The 15,198-nt window shown below is 45.0% G+C and overlaps 1 protein-coding gene across 1 annotated transcript in view; it reads left to right on the plus strand.

The window, feature by feature from the left end:
- Ndc1 (NDC1 transmembrane nucleoporin) overlaps nt 1–15,198 on the plus strand; it is a 48,285-nt gene that overhangs the window by 11,573 nt on the left and 21,514 nt on the right. Inside the window, exons 6-14 of the mRNA XM_021661253.2 lie at nt 1,518–1,626; nt 2,545–2,596; nt 5,149–5,284; nt 6,556–6,648; nt 8,424–8,505; nt 9,581–9,733; nt 11,416–11,655; nt 11,745–11,863; nt 14,190–14,240. Of these exons, the coding sequence (XP_021516928.1) occupies nt 1,518–1,626; nt 2,545–2,596; nt 5,149–5,284; nt 6,556–6,648; nt 8,424–8,505; nt 9,581–9,733; nt 11,416–11,655; nt 11,745–11,863; nt 14,190–14,240 (1,035 nt within the window). The remainder of the gene's footprint in view (nt 1–1,517; nt 1,627–2,544; nt 2,597–5,148; nt 5,285–6,555; nt 6,649–8,423; nt 8,506–9,580; nt 9,734–11,415; nt 11,656–11,744; nt 11,864–14,189; nt 14,241–15,198) is intronic.

Consider the following 15,198-nt stretch of genomic DNA (forward strand, 5'->3'; position numbering starts at 1 on the left):
CTGTGTAGAAACTGTATCCTGGAGTGGTACAGTTCCATGTCTTTGTTGAGATCTTTGGCTGCACCCGTAGAGTGCCAACTACCATTTGTGACCATGTATTCACATTGGCTGCTTTTTATAATCACGCCAGAAAAGAAGCTTCCATCTAGTACTGTAATCCTCTGCTTTTCTTTAGCTTCTGAAATTCCTTAAAGAAGGGTCATCCCGATAATAGATCACACCTTTGGATCACAGTTTAAGAGTCCCTCAAGTTAATTGGTTTTCCGTTGGCATTTTGGGAGTGAATGGTGGCAAGGAGAGGACGCATTCAGCCAATGTTTCTGGAGTGTGCTTTTGTTACTTTTTCTTTTTGATAACTTTTTGTTAATAGAATTTGCAAATACTCAGTAAGGCATTGCTTTGATTCAGCAGATTGATTTATTTTGCAGCTAACTAGAGAGCTGTGACATGCCAGGGTTACTGCACACACCTGGCTTCACCCCTGGTGTGAGGGCTGGTGCTGCCGGGCGTCTGCACATAACTTAGTGCGGGGTCTGCAGAGTCAGCGCAGCATGGGCGCCGAGGTGATGCGCTCTGCAGCGGGCCTGCTGGATCCCTAATACAGGTTACCGCGGGCTAGCCGCGTGGGTTGGTGACACTCCCCATGCCTTAGTTGTATGTCTGCAAGGTGGGACTGGTAGTCCATCTCCCTCCGTAGGCCTGTGAGGTATGAGTGACTGGACCACCCTGCCCTGCTCAGAGTGCACAGTGAGGGGTCCACAGTAAGCACCAGAACGTCACCCGCACTGTTCTATTCATCACCATCAACCACAGTTGGCTTTAGTAAATAGAAAATTCCAGAAATAATAAGGTTTAATCAAGTGCTAGATATGCTTATCATTAGATATTATCTTACTGGAATATTTGTTATCATTAGCATGTTTTGTACATGGGATAAGCGTGGTATACACAGGGTTTGGCACTGCCAGGCATCTACCAGTTCTTGGAATATATCCCCATGGAAAAGGGGCTGCTGAGCAGCTGTGTTTCCTTGTATGTTCCTCATCAGTAATCCTTAACATAATATGGATTGATAGTGTTAATTATCTTATTTCTGATTAAATATTTAAACATCAGAACAGTCTATCTTTATACAGTTATTATGAATAATGTCTTTAAGTTCTAAATTAGAATTTTTCCTCTTTTCTCTTTCTGTGTGTGTGTTTATATGTATGTACAGCTTGTGGGAGTTGGTTCTCTTGTACCATACTGTCTCATGTGGGATAGAACGGAGGTCATCAGGCGTGGCAGTAGGCACCTTTATCCACCGAGCCATCTCATAGGCTATGGTGTGTTTTGTTAAATTTAGGTTTTGGTGGTGGGGGTTGACCAGGGCCTCACACATGCTAGGCACGCTGCTACAGCATCAAGCTGCAACCCGGGCTCTGAATGACTCTATCACCGTCTGCCTCTGCTGGTGTGCCTGCCCAGGGTGATGCTGGAGATGCCATTTGACTTTTTCTTGTTGTCTTCCACAGCAGTACAAATTTTTGCGCTTCAGGAGATCTCTCCTCTTACTAGTTAAACATAGCTGTGTGGAGTCCCTGTTCGTGGTCAGAAATTTCTGCATTGTGTATTATTTTTTTGGTAAGAATTTCTACTTTCTAAATATAGTATATTATTAGCTCACAGTGTAGAAAATGCCAGTTGCAAAGTTACTCTTGAATTCATTTTTTCTAGCTGTGCTTGATCAGCTCCACTGATTTCATTGTGTGGATTGTCAGGGTTTAGTGAAAGGAATTTTTTATTAAAGGAAATGTGGTATACACATGTAAAGTACTCCTCTAACAGAGAGATCTCGTGTTAAACACGAGGTAAGTCCTGAAGTTATGTTCACCTCAGAGACAGATGCTCAGCCTTAGAACAGAAGTGAGTTGCTCTAGAGGCTGAGACAGGGCCGGGGGCGGGGGGAGCCTGTGAGGGGGCTAAGTGTGCAGTCGTGTGTGTAGGGAGGAAGACCTGGAGAGCTGTTGCACGGCTGTCAGAGCGCATGGCTCTGTGCTACATAACTAAAGATGGGTGAACGTGTCGTGCCGTGGGCAGCTTGCAAGAAGTGGTTCTTGTCAACCCGGGTTCTGGGAATCAACTTCGGTAATTAGACCTGGTGGCAGCTCTGGCTTGCTGAGTCATCTTGCCAGCCCAGAAGCGCCACGGCTACACGTTTCTTTGTGTGAGTGAGAGGCAGGGATGAGTGACTACTCACTTAGAGACTTCGAGACGGGCTGATACGAGTGGTCTGTGTCTGTTAGCCACGTGACTGTGCACTGAAAAGCTAGATGGCTGCATACGCCCCATCATAGTTGTCTGGATCTGCTTTGTTTTTAATAACCATGGTGCCGAAGTCATGTGTATCTGAGAGGAAGGGCTTCTGGGATTTGGAAACTAGTCCCTTTTCTTCTCTATTCCTAGTCAGACAGCCTAGCACTTTAACTGAGGTCTTCAAAAGCATGGTGAGGAATTGCTGTACTAACTGCTCATGTTCCTGTCTTGGTGTTTTCTCCCAAGGACATATTCCCAGAGCTTGGATTAGCACTGCCATGGACCTTCACATAGATGAGTAAGTCAAGTCCAGTTTTATCTGTTTCCTTCCTTTTAAGCTTTACTACTTCCTAGATGCATTGTTTAGGTTCATCCTTTAATTTCTTTTAAATTGAAGTAACAGAAGAGAGGGAGGTACTTGATATAACAGGAAGGTGCTGGCTCACCCCTGCCCCATCCTGCATAGTTGAAAACTCACGCTGCTGTACGCACTCCTGAGCCATTGTGGATCAGGTGAAGGCCAAGCGTGCTTGACACCATGTCCTTTCCGGCCAGTCTGTCCTGTGATGGACTTAGCTTCTCACTCTTAAGTAAGTTTTGGTGTTGAATACCAAATGCCATGCGCTTTGTCTGCTTCACTTTAATCCCCTAAAGATGCTGGAGGTAGATAATATTTCAATGTAATGAAGTCATTAATAAATTACTACTATTTCTGAGTCATACACCCACATGAGCAAAGACACGTGTACACAGCTCTCAGGGAACAAATTGCCTTTATTTTTGAATGCATGTCTTCCCATAGCTTAAAAATGCAAAGACGTGTGCGAGGGTATGGCACACAGCACTCGAGAGCAGAGGCAGAAGGCCAGCCTGATGTACAGAATAGTGAGTTTTAGGCCAGCCAAGGTAAGACCTTGTCTCAAAACCAAAACCAAAGAACACAGAGTGAAAGACTCCTGCCTGTCTCCACTCGCTCAGACCCTCTCCCAGACATGAGAAATAGTCAGCTGCTTTGTTGCTGCTGCTGTTAGTTGCCATTTTCTGAGTTGCATGGCCCGTATCTATCCTTTTCATTTATTATATACCACAGAATTTATTATGTTCATCAGATCTGTGATTTATTCAAAAAGTACAACTAACTAACTATATAAATGCTTTTTTGTTTTCTCACATTTTTTAAAACATTTTTATATTTATATAGTGTGCATATGTGTGACCATCAGATGCCACCTTGAGGGAGTTCTCTCCCTCGAGTTGGGTCTCTCCTTTTATCACGTGAATCCTGGGGTGTGAATTTGGATTGTTGGACTTGACTGCAATGCCTTTACCTTCTTAGCTGTATCATCACTTTCTCACAGAACTTTTGATTATTAGGAGTAGGTTAGCCATCAGATAAACACTGAAAGCTTTGCATACTCGTAATGTGTCCTTACTTTCACTTTGCCTGTGATGCAGCCATAGTTGAAGGTGTCAGTCACATGGATGCACTAGAGCGCTCTGTCTTATCCCACTCACACTTTGCTCACAGCCAAGGGTTCATCTAAGCTGGGCGCAGCGCATTCTCTCAGCCCCAGGACTAGTGAGGCTGAGGCAGGAGGATTGTGAGTTCAAGGCTAGACTGAGCTGTACAGGGAGATCCTGTTTCAAATAAACAGACCAAAATGGGTTTAACCTGTATTTACTGGATAAAGTCAGTTTCCTCCGTTGTGTGTCCTTTTAATTTTTGGTTACTTCACTGTGAGGCTTGTATCATATGGAGTCCACTAGGTTGAGTTACAGAGAGTTGGGATTGTGACACAGCTGGGTATTTTAGAGGTACTGTAGATTGTAATTATTTTTATGAGTTCCTAGGTAAGATTTAGTTTTATTCTCCACTTAGTTATTAGGTGAGAAACCAAATGCATTGCAGACTGGGTCAGTTGGAAAGAGGAAAACAGCATGTGATAGAAATCTAAGTTTTTGTTCTTAAACTCAAGAAATCTTACTCTATTGTGAAGTGCCTGCTATTCTTCCATCATCTAGCCAGACCGTCAGTCAGTATTGACTTAGATCTGACATAACCCTGTCATTTGTTGGGCTTCCCCACGAATAACGAGCACTGTGTGAACAACCCTGTCGTAAGCTGCTTGAAATCCGGGAGAGCCTGAGGAGGGAGAGTGAGGGGGTGATGCTCTGTTCTGTGGATGAGGAAAATGAAGATGGACACAGGGCTACCTAAGAGTGGCCCATAGGTGATGGTCAGACTCAGCTTCTGTTTTGTACAGTTGCTGGTTTTGTGATTTTAGGATTTATAGCAAGACTGAGTCCCTCAAGGATTTGTAGGATGTGAGCTTTTAGCGTAACATTCTAATAGTTTCTAAAATTGTTTGAAAAGCAAAGACCATTGTTTCTGTAACGTGCAATGCTCTGAAACTGTATGGCAGACACACGGAGCTGCTATCTGATCCAGATGCCTAGGTATATTTCCAAGAGTGGTGTCCCTTGAACTTCAGATGCTCTTGCCCCTCTCCTTCCCTTTCTTGTGTGCTGGGTGACAACAAGAGCCCCTGTACCCTGCTCCCTAGCCCTGTTTAACTGGTCAAGGAATTAAGCCGTGAATCAGCAGTAATAAGCTTTCATCTGTCCTAAGTAGTTAGGCATGTGGCCGTGGCTCTGGCTTCACAGTAAGTGGCACTGAGAACTCAGGCACTGCAGGGCCAGTTCCTGCCTGCACCTTCCCCGCAGCTTCCCCTCGTACTGCTGAGGGAATGTCAGGGAGAGCGCACTAGAAGGTACCTGCAGATGGGCTGTGTCTTTTAGCATGGAATCCTGTCTTTGCTGCCGAGTTAATGGTACTTGCTGCTTTCATAGGCAGGCTCACAGGCCTCTGGACACGCTAGGAGGCCTCCTGAATGTCTCGCTACTCTACCATGTGTGGCTGTGTTCTGTCTTCCTCTTGATGACTTGGTACATCTCGTGGGTTCTCTTCAGAATCTACGCCACCGAGGTCAGTATGTGAAGTTGCTTGTTAGTACTGCTGTTTCAGAGTATGGGAAGGTGCCCTTTAGCAGAGCACTGCTCACAGCTGCGTTACTTAGTTGGTTTTCAGTGTCACTGTTCAGTCTGTACTCCTAAGGAACAGCTGGTGCTCATGGAATACCTAGAAATTAAACAGGATGGTATTTACCATGCTTTACTGAGAGCCAGCCTTTCTTCCTGGGTTTTTGAGTATAAGGTTGGCCTAGGTTTTAAATTAATTTTTCATGCTAATGAGTAGATACTGTCAAGCTGGGCATGGTGGCACACTCCTTTAATCTCAGGAAGGCAGAGACAGAACTCTTGGGAGTTCAAGGCCAGCCTGGTCTACAAAGTGAGTCCAGGACAACTAAGGCTACACAGAGAAACCCTGTCTTGAAAAACCAGAAAAAGAAGAAAGAGATACAAACTATTAACATATAGGTGTATAGTTATACAATATTTGCTTTTTAAAAAAAGCTCTTGAAGTTTACGCTGGCGAAGTGATCCTGCAAATGGAATTAATCTGGATGGTTTTATGGGTATTTTGCCTGCGTGCATGTGTGTGCACCACGTGCATGCATGCCTATCGGTGTGGCTCCCCAGAAGCCGGAGCTCCGTACAGTTGTGAGCTGCCAGCTGGGTGCCAGGGTCCTCGGGAGGAGCGGCCAGTGCTCAGGCTGCTGAGCCCTTTCTCCAGCCCCACAGAAATAGTTTTAGGTGACTAATTGCCTCTTTTTTTAATGGTCTAGATATGTTTGCCAGGGGAAAGACGTGTCTGTTTGGTCTTTCCACCGCTGTGGTAATTCACAGTGGTTTCCCAGGATCGTTTTTCCTGGAGTTTATTTCTGTTTGTAGGTACCAGTTTGACAAAATTGGGACAGTGGCACTTTAGAAAATATATTTATTTTTGTTTAAAACTTTATGTGTATGCTCATGTCCGTCTATGTACCACATGAGCTCCTGGAGTCTGGAGGCCAGAAGAGGCCATTGGGTTTTCTGGGCCTAGAGTTACAGTTACTTCCACCCTCGCGGTGTACAGGCTGAGAATCAGGTCCTCTGGAAGAGCAGCCAGTGCTTTGAACTGCTGAGCCATTCTCAGCCCCACACAGTAACGCGGTTTTAACAGTGCTTTGGCAAGGAGCACTGAGATGTTGATTTGATTGTATTTGTTCTTTATCGGCCCAGTCTGTGCTTACGGAATATAGCAAGGTCATGAAAAGAATCCCTTTCCCATTCTTTGTATCTGACTGTGTCCAACAGGCTTATGTGTTCCCTGTTCAGCCACCTTTTGCGGAAGAATCTGAGGAATGCCTCCCGAGAGTCTTAAATAGCAATCCCCCCCTCATCGTAAAGGTACCAGAAGTGTGCATGGCTTTGCAGTTATCTCTGACTTACCTTCCAGAATTAGAGGTAATATTCGGTGTAGCCAGTCATGTAGATAATACTATTTAAAGGTCTTAAACAACAGTTTTCAACCAAGGGTTACGACCCCTTTGGGGAGTCAGATGACCCTTTCACAGGGGTCACCCAAGACCATCTGAAAACACAGGTATTTACATTACAATTCATAACAGCAAATTTACAGTTAGGAAGTAGCAATGAAAATAAATCTATGGTTGGAGTCACCACAACATGAGCTTTATTAAGGGTTGCAGTGTCAGGAAGGCTGAGAACCGCTGGCCTAGAACACTCTAGTGTTGGTACTGTGAAATTACCTACTTGCTAGTGCTGTTTTTTTTTTTTTTTAAATCATTTCAAGTGACTAAATATGAAGTAAAGTATTCTGTCTATGCACCAGATATGTGGGAATGTTTCCCAGAGTGGTGTTGGACTCTTGGATTCATCCTGTACTTCTGTTTCAGCTTCTGAGTAGGAGAGACCACTGGCGTGAGCCCCCTACACCCAGCTAAGCCAGCTACCTATTCACAAAAGACAAAGGTCTCTCAGACATGAGATGCAGTGGTAGCCAACTGAAGGTATAACTTTCACAGATGACTGTGAAACGCTGGTGCATTTTTACAGTGCTGCATCTAGACATGCTTTTGTTCATTTACTGCTTGTGGTCAGAGGTAGTGTAGTATGCTTGGTTGTGTGTTGACATGAATTACTGATAATTCTAAAACCATAAATCATAAAAGTTAGAGAAGTTTACAAATCAAAGTAAAAGAAAGCCAATTTGATTGAAATTACAATTTGAAATTGTGAATAACAGGACATGTCTTACTCTGTTAAAAGATTGTAGTCACTTGTTTATTTTCTATTTTTGTGTTTTTGAGACAAGATCCTGCTATGTAGGCCAGGTTGGGCTTGATTTTGCCATTATCCGGCCTAAGCCACTTTCTGAGTGAGTGCTAAGGCACAGGCATATAACAACATGCCCATTAAGCTTAGTGATTTACAAATAATTAAAGAAAATGCTTGGAACTCAGTGTTTTTCACAGTCTAGAGAAGCTGTAAACAAGTAGGAGAATGAACCATTGAGGCCCTAATTGCTGTTCAGTGCTAGCTACTCATTTGATCACCTATTGAACCTTCAGTAGAAGGCTAGTGCCAGGTACTACTGGCTGCGTTGGGTAGCTCGATGGCTGAGACATAGCATAGCCTACTGGAAAGGCAGACGACATAAACAGGACTAAGTTTATCCTGGCGATGGTGGCACCACTCCCTGACAGTCCCTCAGAAGGACTGACAGGCTTGCCTGGGAGAGGAGACGTTCAGCGTGTTTCCTGCGATGGGCTCAGCCTTGGCATGTGGTAGTGAGCAAGGTGATGTCCCTGAGCTTGTGGACCTCGCAGTGGTGAGTAGGAGCAGACGAAACAACAGGCCCAAGTGCCAAAAGCCGAGAGCTGTGATGTTGTATGAGGACAGGGAAAGTTCCAGGAGGAAGTGACAGCAGAATTTTCCACTCCAGAGCTGTAAGAATAGAGAGCTCTGTAGTTCTTGTGTTAGCCAGAGCCTACACTGTAGGGAGGTGGAGGCAGGAGAGTCCTAGAGATACAGAGGGAAAGTTATGGTTCTGAAATATTCCTTTTATTTTAGAATCTGTCTTTGTCTTTGGAGATGTAGTGAGTCTAGTTCTTGCATATGGTTTTGTTAAAGCTTTAACAGGCTTTCTCTTTTCTCTTTAGTATTTGGCCTTACAGGACCTGATGTTGCTTTCTCAATATTCTCCGTCTCGAAGGCAAGAAGTTTTTAGCCTCAGCCAACCAGGTATTGCTGGGAGTCATTGACTTACTTGGGCGTGCATGTGTGTGCTCAGGGTGCTCCAGAGCTTTGGGAAGGGAGGTGTAGTTCATCCATCCACATATCCTGAGTCCTTGGAGGGTGACAAATGACAAATGGTGAGGTGACATTGCTATGCATAGAATTTATGTCACCAGGAAAACCATTTATTTGTGGATATTCGTTTTTTCAACTCCTTAAATACCTAAACCTGAGGAAATTGTGTAGTAAGTGTGTCAGCAGAGAAGCTCAACCTGAGAATCTTCTCTTTTAATGAGGACCTTGAAATTTAGGTGGCTTCATTCCTAGATGGAATAAGTGACATTTTTGTTACCTGACTCCACGAACATAGCTGTGTGCTCCTGCTAGGTTCCTTTGCCTCCCTAAAGAGAGAAGGTAGGCAAAGTGGATTTGACAGGCTGAGGGTATCCTTGGAAGGCCTGACATTCTCTGCTGTACTTGCCAAGACTGACTCTGCCAGAGCTCTCACCATGTTCCTGGCATGGAAGTCGTCCAGCTCCTGCCCCAGAGGGAAAGAGCCTGGCTAACCTTTCATCTGCTTTCTAATTAGCTCTCCATCATTTTTGCCAAGCTCGCCAATTCCCAGATTGTAAAAAGATCATCTGTAGTTAAATGTGATGTGGAAATGAAACCCAGTTATATAAAAATATAATTGATCAGAGCTGCTTTCCTTTTTGTGGTGAGGAGCACAGTGCTGGCACTGGGGAAAAGAGGAGCATGCTTTTCTGCCACACTTGGGCTCAGAGACCCAAGCAGCTGACAAGATTGCATGTGCTTTGCCAGAGAACTTCGGCGCTGGGGCTTGTGGTTAAAACTTAAGTAGATTTTTTCTACAGCCCTTAGTTGTCCCGAGTTACTGGCACACAACAGCTAGTCTGAGGAGTATCTTGTACGTGCTTGCTGGTTAGGTAATGGTCCTCTTCCATGCCACAAAAGGAATACGTGTAAGAGAGACCTTCGTGATAGGGGAATGAGTGGCACGAGATGGGAGAAGAGGATACAGGACTCTTTACATTTCAGAAGTGTTGTTTGACTACCTTAGGTGGACATCCCCACAACTGGACTGCCATTTCGAGGGAGTGTTTGAATCTCTTAAATGATATGACTCAGAAACTGGTTCTCTACCAAGAAGCTGCTGCTACAAATGGGAGAATGTCTTCATACTCGGTGGAGCCCAAGAAATTGCATTCTGCAGGTGACGCCTGCTCCTGCATACGAGGGCGAGTGCATCTGTTCCCTGGGAAACTGACAGGAGTTCATTCCTGCCCATTTGCATATGTGAGGCATATATGTTAATGTTTATGTGAGAGTGAGCCAGTTTAACAACAATACCAGATACTGTACTGACCAAGAAAGACAGACCTTTGTTACTATTGTAGATTGAAAACTTCAGTTCAAAGCAGCAAGTCATTGAACATTAAAAAGTACATTTTTTTTTTCATTTGCCAGTTAATAAAATTCTTAGATTATGCGCAGTGTAGCAGTAGTGTTTGAAAGACTGGTACAACAATAGTCATCAAATGAAAGTCAGAGCCAGGTGGGTCACCATAGGTAAGAGTGGGCGGATGTCTGTCTGGTACACAGAAGGGCAGCTGGGGCAACTGGGGGACTGGATGGTTTCAAAGCACACGAACAGTGTTAGTGCCCCCCTTTCCTTTTTATTTACTTACTTGTTTTTGTTTTTTGAGACAGGGTTTCTCTGTGTAGCCTTGGCTGTCCTGGACTTGCTTTGTAGACCAGGCTGGCCTCACACTCTCAGAGATCCACCTGCCTCTCGGAGTGCTGGGATCATAGGCGTGCGCCACCACCACACCTGGCCCATTAGTGCCCCTTTCGATTGAAAGACACTGAGGAAATCCAGGGAGGGGAAGCTGTGTAAGGCACTGCATCCTTCAAGTGGATGTTCAGACTGACGAGGGCTTTCTGTCGAGAACCAGGCATCTCAGAGACGCGTGTTGACTGCCTGCTAGGGTGTAGGAAACCTGCTTCATCTTCACTCTGTTCAGAAGTGGGATCTGAATTTCAGCCTCTTCTTTTTAAGAAATTCTTAAAATCTGAAAATAATTTTGTTAGGATTTTCCGCTCTTACCATGTTCATCTCCAGGCTTGATTTTCCTGGCTGGAGACAAAGGTCAGTGATAGCTTTACCACTAATGCTTGCAAATTCTCACATTTGACAAGTCAGTCTGTGGACCAAAGCAGGGTCATGTGTGTTGGGAGTCATTACCCTGGGGCAGCATTGGCCTCCGAAAACCTGTAAGCAACATGCTTTAAGTAGGCTCACGGATGTCAGATTGTAGCCAAGTCCAGCCAGGGTTTTAGATGTCACTCTCCCCTAGGTAGTCCACAACTGTTGTCACTTATTCACCAGACATGTCACTGAATACTTTGTACATACAAGAAATGTCTGAAGCCAGGGAGCTCATAGGTGAAAACAGCCTTGCCACTGACCTTTCAGGAGAAGGCGTACAAGTAATGAGAAGACAGTGTAGCCAGCTGAAAGGAGAGCTGTTAAAATGGTATCAATGAGGAAGGTGATGGTTCGTGATGAAACACTGCTTTTCTTAAGGCTGTGGAACCGTGAGAGAATTTTGGGAAGCCTAACTGAATGAGCATGTGGAGATCAATCACCCTGGGCCATTTTGTCACGCACACACATACATGCACAATAATGCATAAGACAAACAAATTTAAAACTCCTTGAGTGGTTCCTGGATAACAAAAATAAAATTGGACATTGGGACTTAAATCTAATTGGAAGCCTCCTACTGCGCCTTGGTTTACTGCCTTAAAGGGGGCGGGGGTGGAGTTTGAAACCCTCTGCTGGCCTGCAAAGGCCAGGTTGCTTCATCAGCACCACATCTGCTTTTTTTACAGAAGAAACTGCTTATCAGACTCTAAAACCTAGCCAGATGTCCTCAGTGCCACCATTGGTTAAAACATCACTGTTTTCTCCAAAATTACCTACACCGGATGTTTCAGGTCCTTTGGGGACCCCGTTTGCCTCTGGTGCGGTGAATCGAGTGGCTGGAATTTTTGACGTGAATGCGTGCTATGCGTCTCCCCAGAGTCCTCAGCTAACCAGAAGAGGACCGCGCTTGTGGACTCACGCTTCTGGTGAGAGCCGTTTACTTTCTGAGGTTTGAGCTCTCACAGTTGCAGAGCAGGCAGCCTAACTAAGTTCTCACCTCACCGTTTCTTCCCAGTGGACCAGCAAATACCTCAAGTCTCTAACCCCTCTCCTTCTGCCTCTGTCACCACTGCGGGGGAGACAGCGAGGCGGCCCAGTGCGGTTTACTCGTGGATTCAGAACAAGCGTGAGCAGGTAGGGTGACACGTCTGTAGGTTTTATGTTTGCATGTAACGTTGGCAGATTGAGGATCTCACAGCAGCAGTAGCTTTTTGTTTGTTTTATGCTTCGTGTGTGAGATTGACTCATGAAACCACCAACATTTGAGTGTTTGGAATGTTACATTTCACATGACTTAATTCTTTTGATAGTTGAGTTTTAGGCTCTGGGTTATACAGCAAGTAAAGCCCTTTCCCATATGTTTATGTCTTTGTAAGGGGAATAGATGAGTGAGCAAGTATATAACTCCATATTTGTTTAAAAGTGTAGAGAGTCACTGATTGCGTTAATGTAAGGACTGCTCCGGGAGCTATTAAGAGCAGAAGTTGCTTCATACTGTGACATGCTGTCAATCTTAGCTACATTCTGATAGACCATGTCCAAGATGGGCAAAATACACTCAAAAGAGACTTCCAATGTCTTAAGTATTACATAGAAAAAGCAGAGCCAGTGAGAAGGACGGCACTTAAAGGAGTGCTGTCTCTGTGGAAATGTGACAGTGCATGCGAGCGAAGCATCGCAGGAGGGAGTGTGAGGAGCTGAGGAACTATAGAGTGCCTAGGGCACAGTGAGGTCGGTGCCAGAGCGCAGAGAGCTATCAGGAGCAACTGATGGTGCCGGACCTGGCCAATTCCCTCGGTGACACAGAAATCTGCCATGTTGTTGGTCATAGGATGTTACCACGTCACTTAGATTGTGAAGGAGCTTTTCTAATAGTGGCGTTGAGGCGAGACTTTTCCATATCTGGAGTTTGACTAAGAGCTAGCGCTAAAGCTGCCGCAGTAATCTAGTGGAGGTGGTGGTGTGTGGACATGGGGATTGATTGGGATGGTAGCGGTCAGGTGTGGTCAGGTTTGGATTTTCATACGGATGTAATGGGATTTGCTTATAATTTGCTTTCAGTATGCAGGAGAAGGCTTTTGGCTTGAGGCACTGAACTAGCATAAAAGCAGTTGATTTACCACTGATTATGAAGAGGTTGATAGCGGTGAAGTGGGGAAGTGAAGTTTGATCTCGGGCATGACAACTCTGATATACCTATGTAGAAAGCAGGTGAAGATTAGATGTGTGTAACATGCGGTTCTGGGGTGACAGCATTTGGAAGCCACTAGGTTCAGACAGTGTTCAAAGCCATGAGACTCAGTGCTGTTGAGTGTGGCTACAGAAGGAAAGAGCTCTAAGCTGGACCTTCCATTGATCCTTATCAGAGAGGTGATAGGGAAAAGCAAAGTCAGCAGCAGCTGAGGCGGGGAGAGAACACGTTTCCCAGAGCAGAGCTGATGACCGAAGTAACAGCATGGGGTGGGCGTGACCTTTGGCATGAGAGCTAGGAGGGTGGGCTCGCCAGGTGGACTGCTGGAATGGAACCCCGGGTCTGGTCTCCACAGGCACTCCACCACCGAGCCACCTCCCCATCCCATTCTTACTTTACCTGGGGACAGGATCTCCTGAGTTACCCAAGTTGGCTCCAGCCTTTCTCTCTAGCCCAGCCAGGCAGTCTTTGAATCCCAATTTCTGAGGTTATAGGCCTGAGTGTCTTGCTTGTATTTTGCTGAGTCCTTGACAGGCACTCTTCCAGTAGAGGAAGCTGGGTCGGGAGGGATTAGGAGAGGAAACGGGACCTCCCCGGAAGCCAAGTTGTTCCCCTGCGCCTTTGTGGCTGCTGGCATCTTTGTGGGTTTTTGCTTTAAACAGATAAAATGAGCAGTAGCAGTAAGGTGTAAATGGGAGAGAGAAACATGTTTGCTGATAAAATGAGGTTAGTATAGAAGGAAGGAACCAGTGTGACTCAAATACCATCCTGCTAGTTTTTGTGTAGTAACTAGATGGCTTCAACTTTCTGCATCCCTGGAGCTTATGTGGCTTTGGTGAGTATAGCAAGGTGCAAATTTACTTTTAAGTTGGTGGGTTTCTGATCTAGGAAACTTATTTTCTGTAAATGTCACCTTGTAGAAAATGTTTTGTTTTTTTAAGGGAAGGGGTGATTTAGAGAGCCAGCAGTTCTATTGAATTGAGAAAAAAAAAGCTTAGATTTTTTTGTTTGTCCTTTTTTTTTTTTTTTTTTTTTATGGCAAATCTCTAATCTGGTGTCCAGTGTGTATACATGGGAACACAGTTAAGGTTAGATGGCTTACAGTTTTCCAATCCATAGTACAGAGGTATGTACTTAAATAGTTTATTGTAAATACTGTTCATTACTACATTTTCATTTAGAAAAATCTTCTTCAGGAATAATGTAGAAATGTGTACTATTTGAGTAGACTTGAAAGTATAACCATGTAAATTTTTTCTTCCTACTCAGATTAAGAATTTCTTGTCAAAACGGGTGCTGATAATGTACTTTTTCAGTAAGGTAAGAATATAAAATGACAGCATGGAGGACGGGGGAGAGGAAGTGAAGGCGGAGCAGGAGATAAAATCTGTGATATTCCGTAGAAACAATCTGAGCAAGCCAGGCCTTTCCCTACACGCACATCACCCCGTGCTTCCTGGCATTGCGGTGGTTGTTCCCCTGCGCCTCTGTGGCTGCTGGCATCTTTGTGGTTATTTCATTCATTGGCCCCTCCATGCTGGTTGGTGAGCAATCTAGCTTCTGGGTGCTTCATGACTCACTTTCCTGCTCACATCTTTGTGGCCTGTTTGGTATCAAAAAAGAGGAGACTGAATTAGATGACAGATGTTAGAGTTTTGATGGATTAAAGAGTTGCAGTTGAGGCCACAAGGTTGCGTTCTGTGCCAGGATGGTGGCTTACGTTTGTAGTTCCAGCACTCCCGATGCTAAGGCAGAAGATTGAGAGTTTGAAGTGAGACCTGGCAACTTAAGAGACCCTGTCCCTCCCAGACCTAAAGACCACCCCGGAAGCCTCCAAACAACCCTTTCAACTGGCCTCCCACGTTTTAGCTGTCGCTGGGCAGGAAGTCGCAGTTGCCGAAACAAAATTTGTGTTTTCAGTTAGATGTAGCTGTTTTCTGTCAACCCCTTCTGAAGCAGAACCTTGGTCCACACGTAGGCCAAAGTCCTGTCGCCTTTAGTGTTCAGGTCTTACCTCTTTCTGTACACGCTGCAGTGTTAGTGACTGGGCTCATGGAGCCTTTGGCTCACAAGCAAAGGTTTTCATTTTCATTTGTACTCTATGAAGCCAGACAATGATGGGGGACGAATTGAGCAACCCTGATCTGTGGGTACGTGTCAGCCATTTCAGCTTCCCCACATTGCCTTTTCACTCCAAGGGAAGGGAGGCTCTCCCCAAAGGGCAAATGCCTTTCCAAAAAGTCTACCAGGACCATCCTGTACTAAGGGTCTTATCCCT

Source organism: Meriones unguiculatus, chromosome 12 (genome assembly GCF_030254825.1).
Source record: "Meriones unguiculatus strain TT.TT164.6M chromosome 12, Bangor_MerUng_6.1, whole genome shotgun sequence".
In the NCBI taxonomy this organism is placed as follows: domain Eukaryota; kingdom Metazoa; phylum Chordata; class Mammalia; order Rodentia; family Muridae; genus Meriones; species Meriones unguiculatus.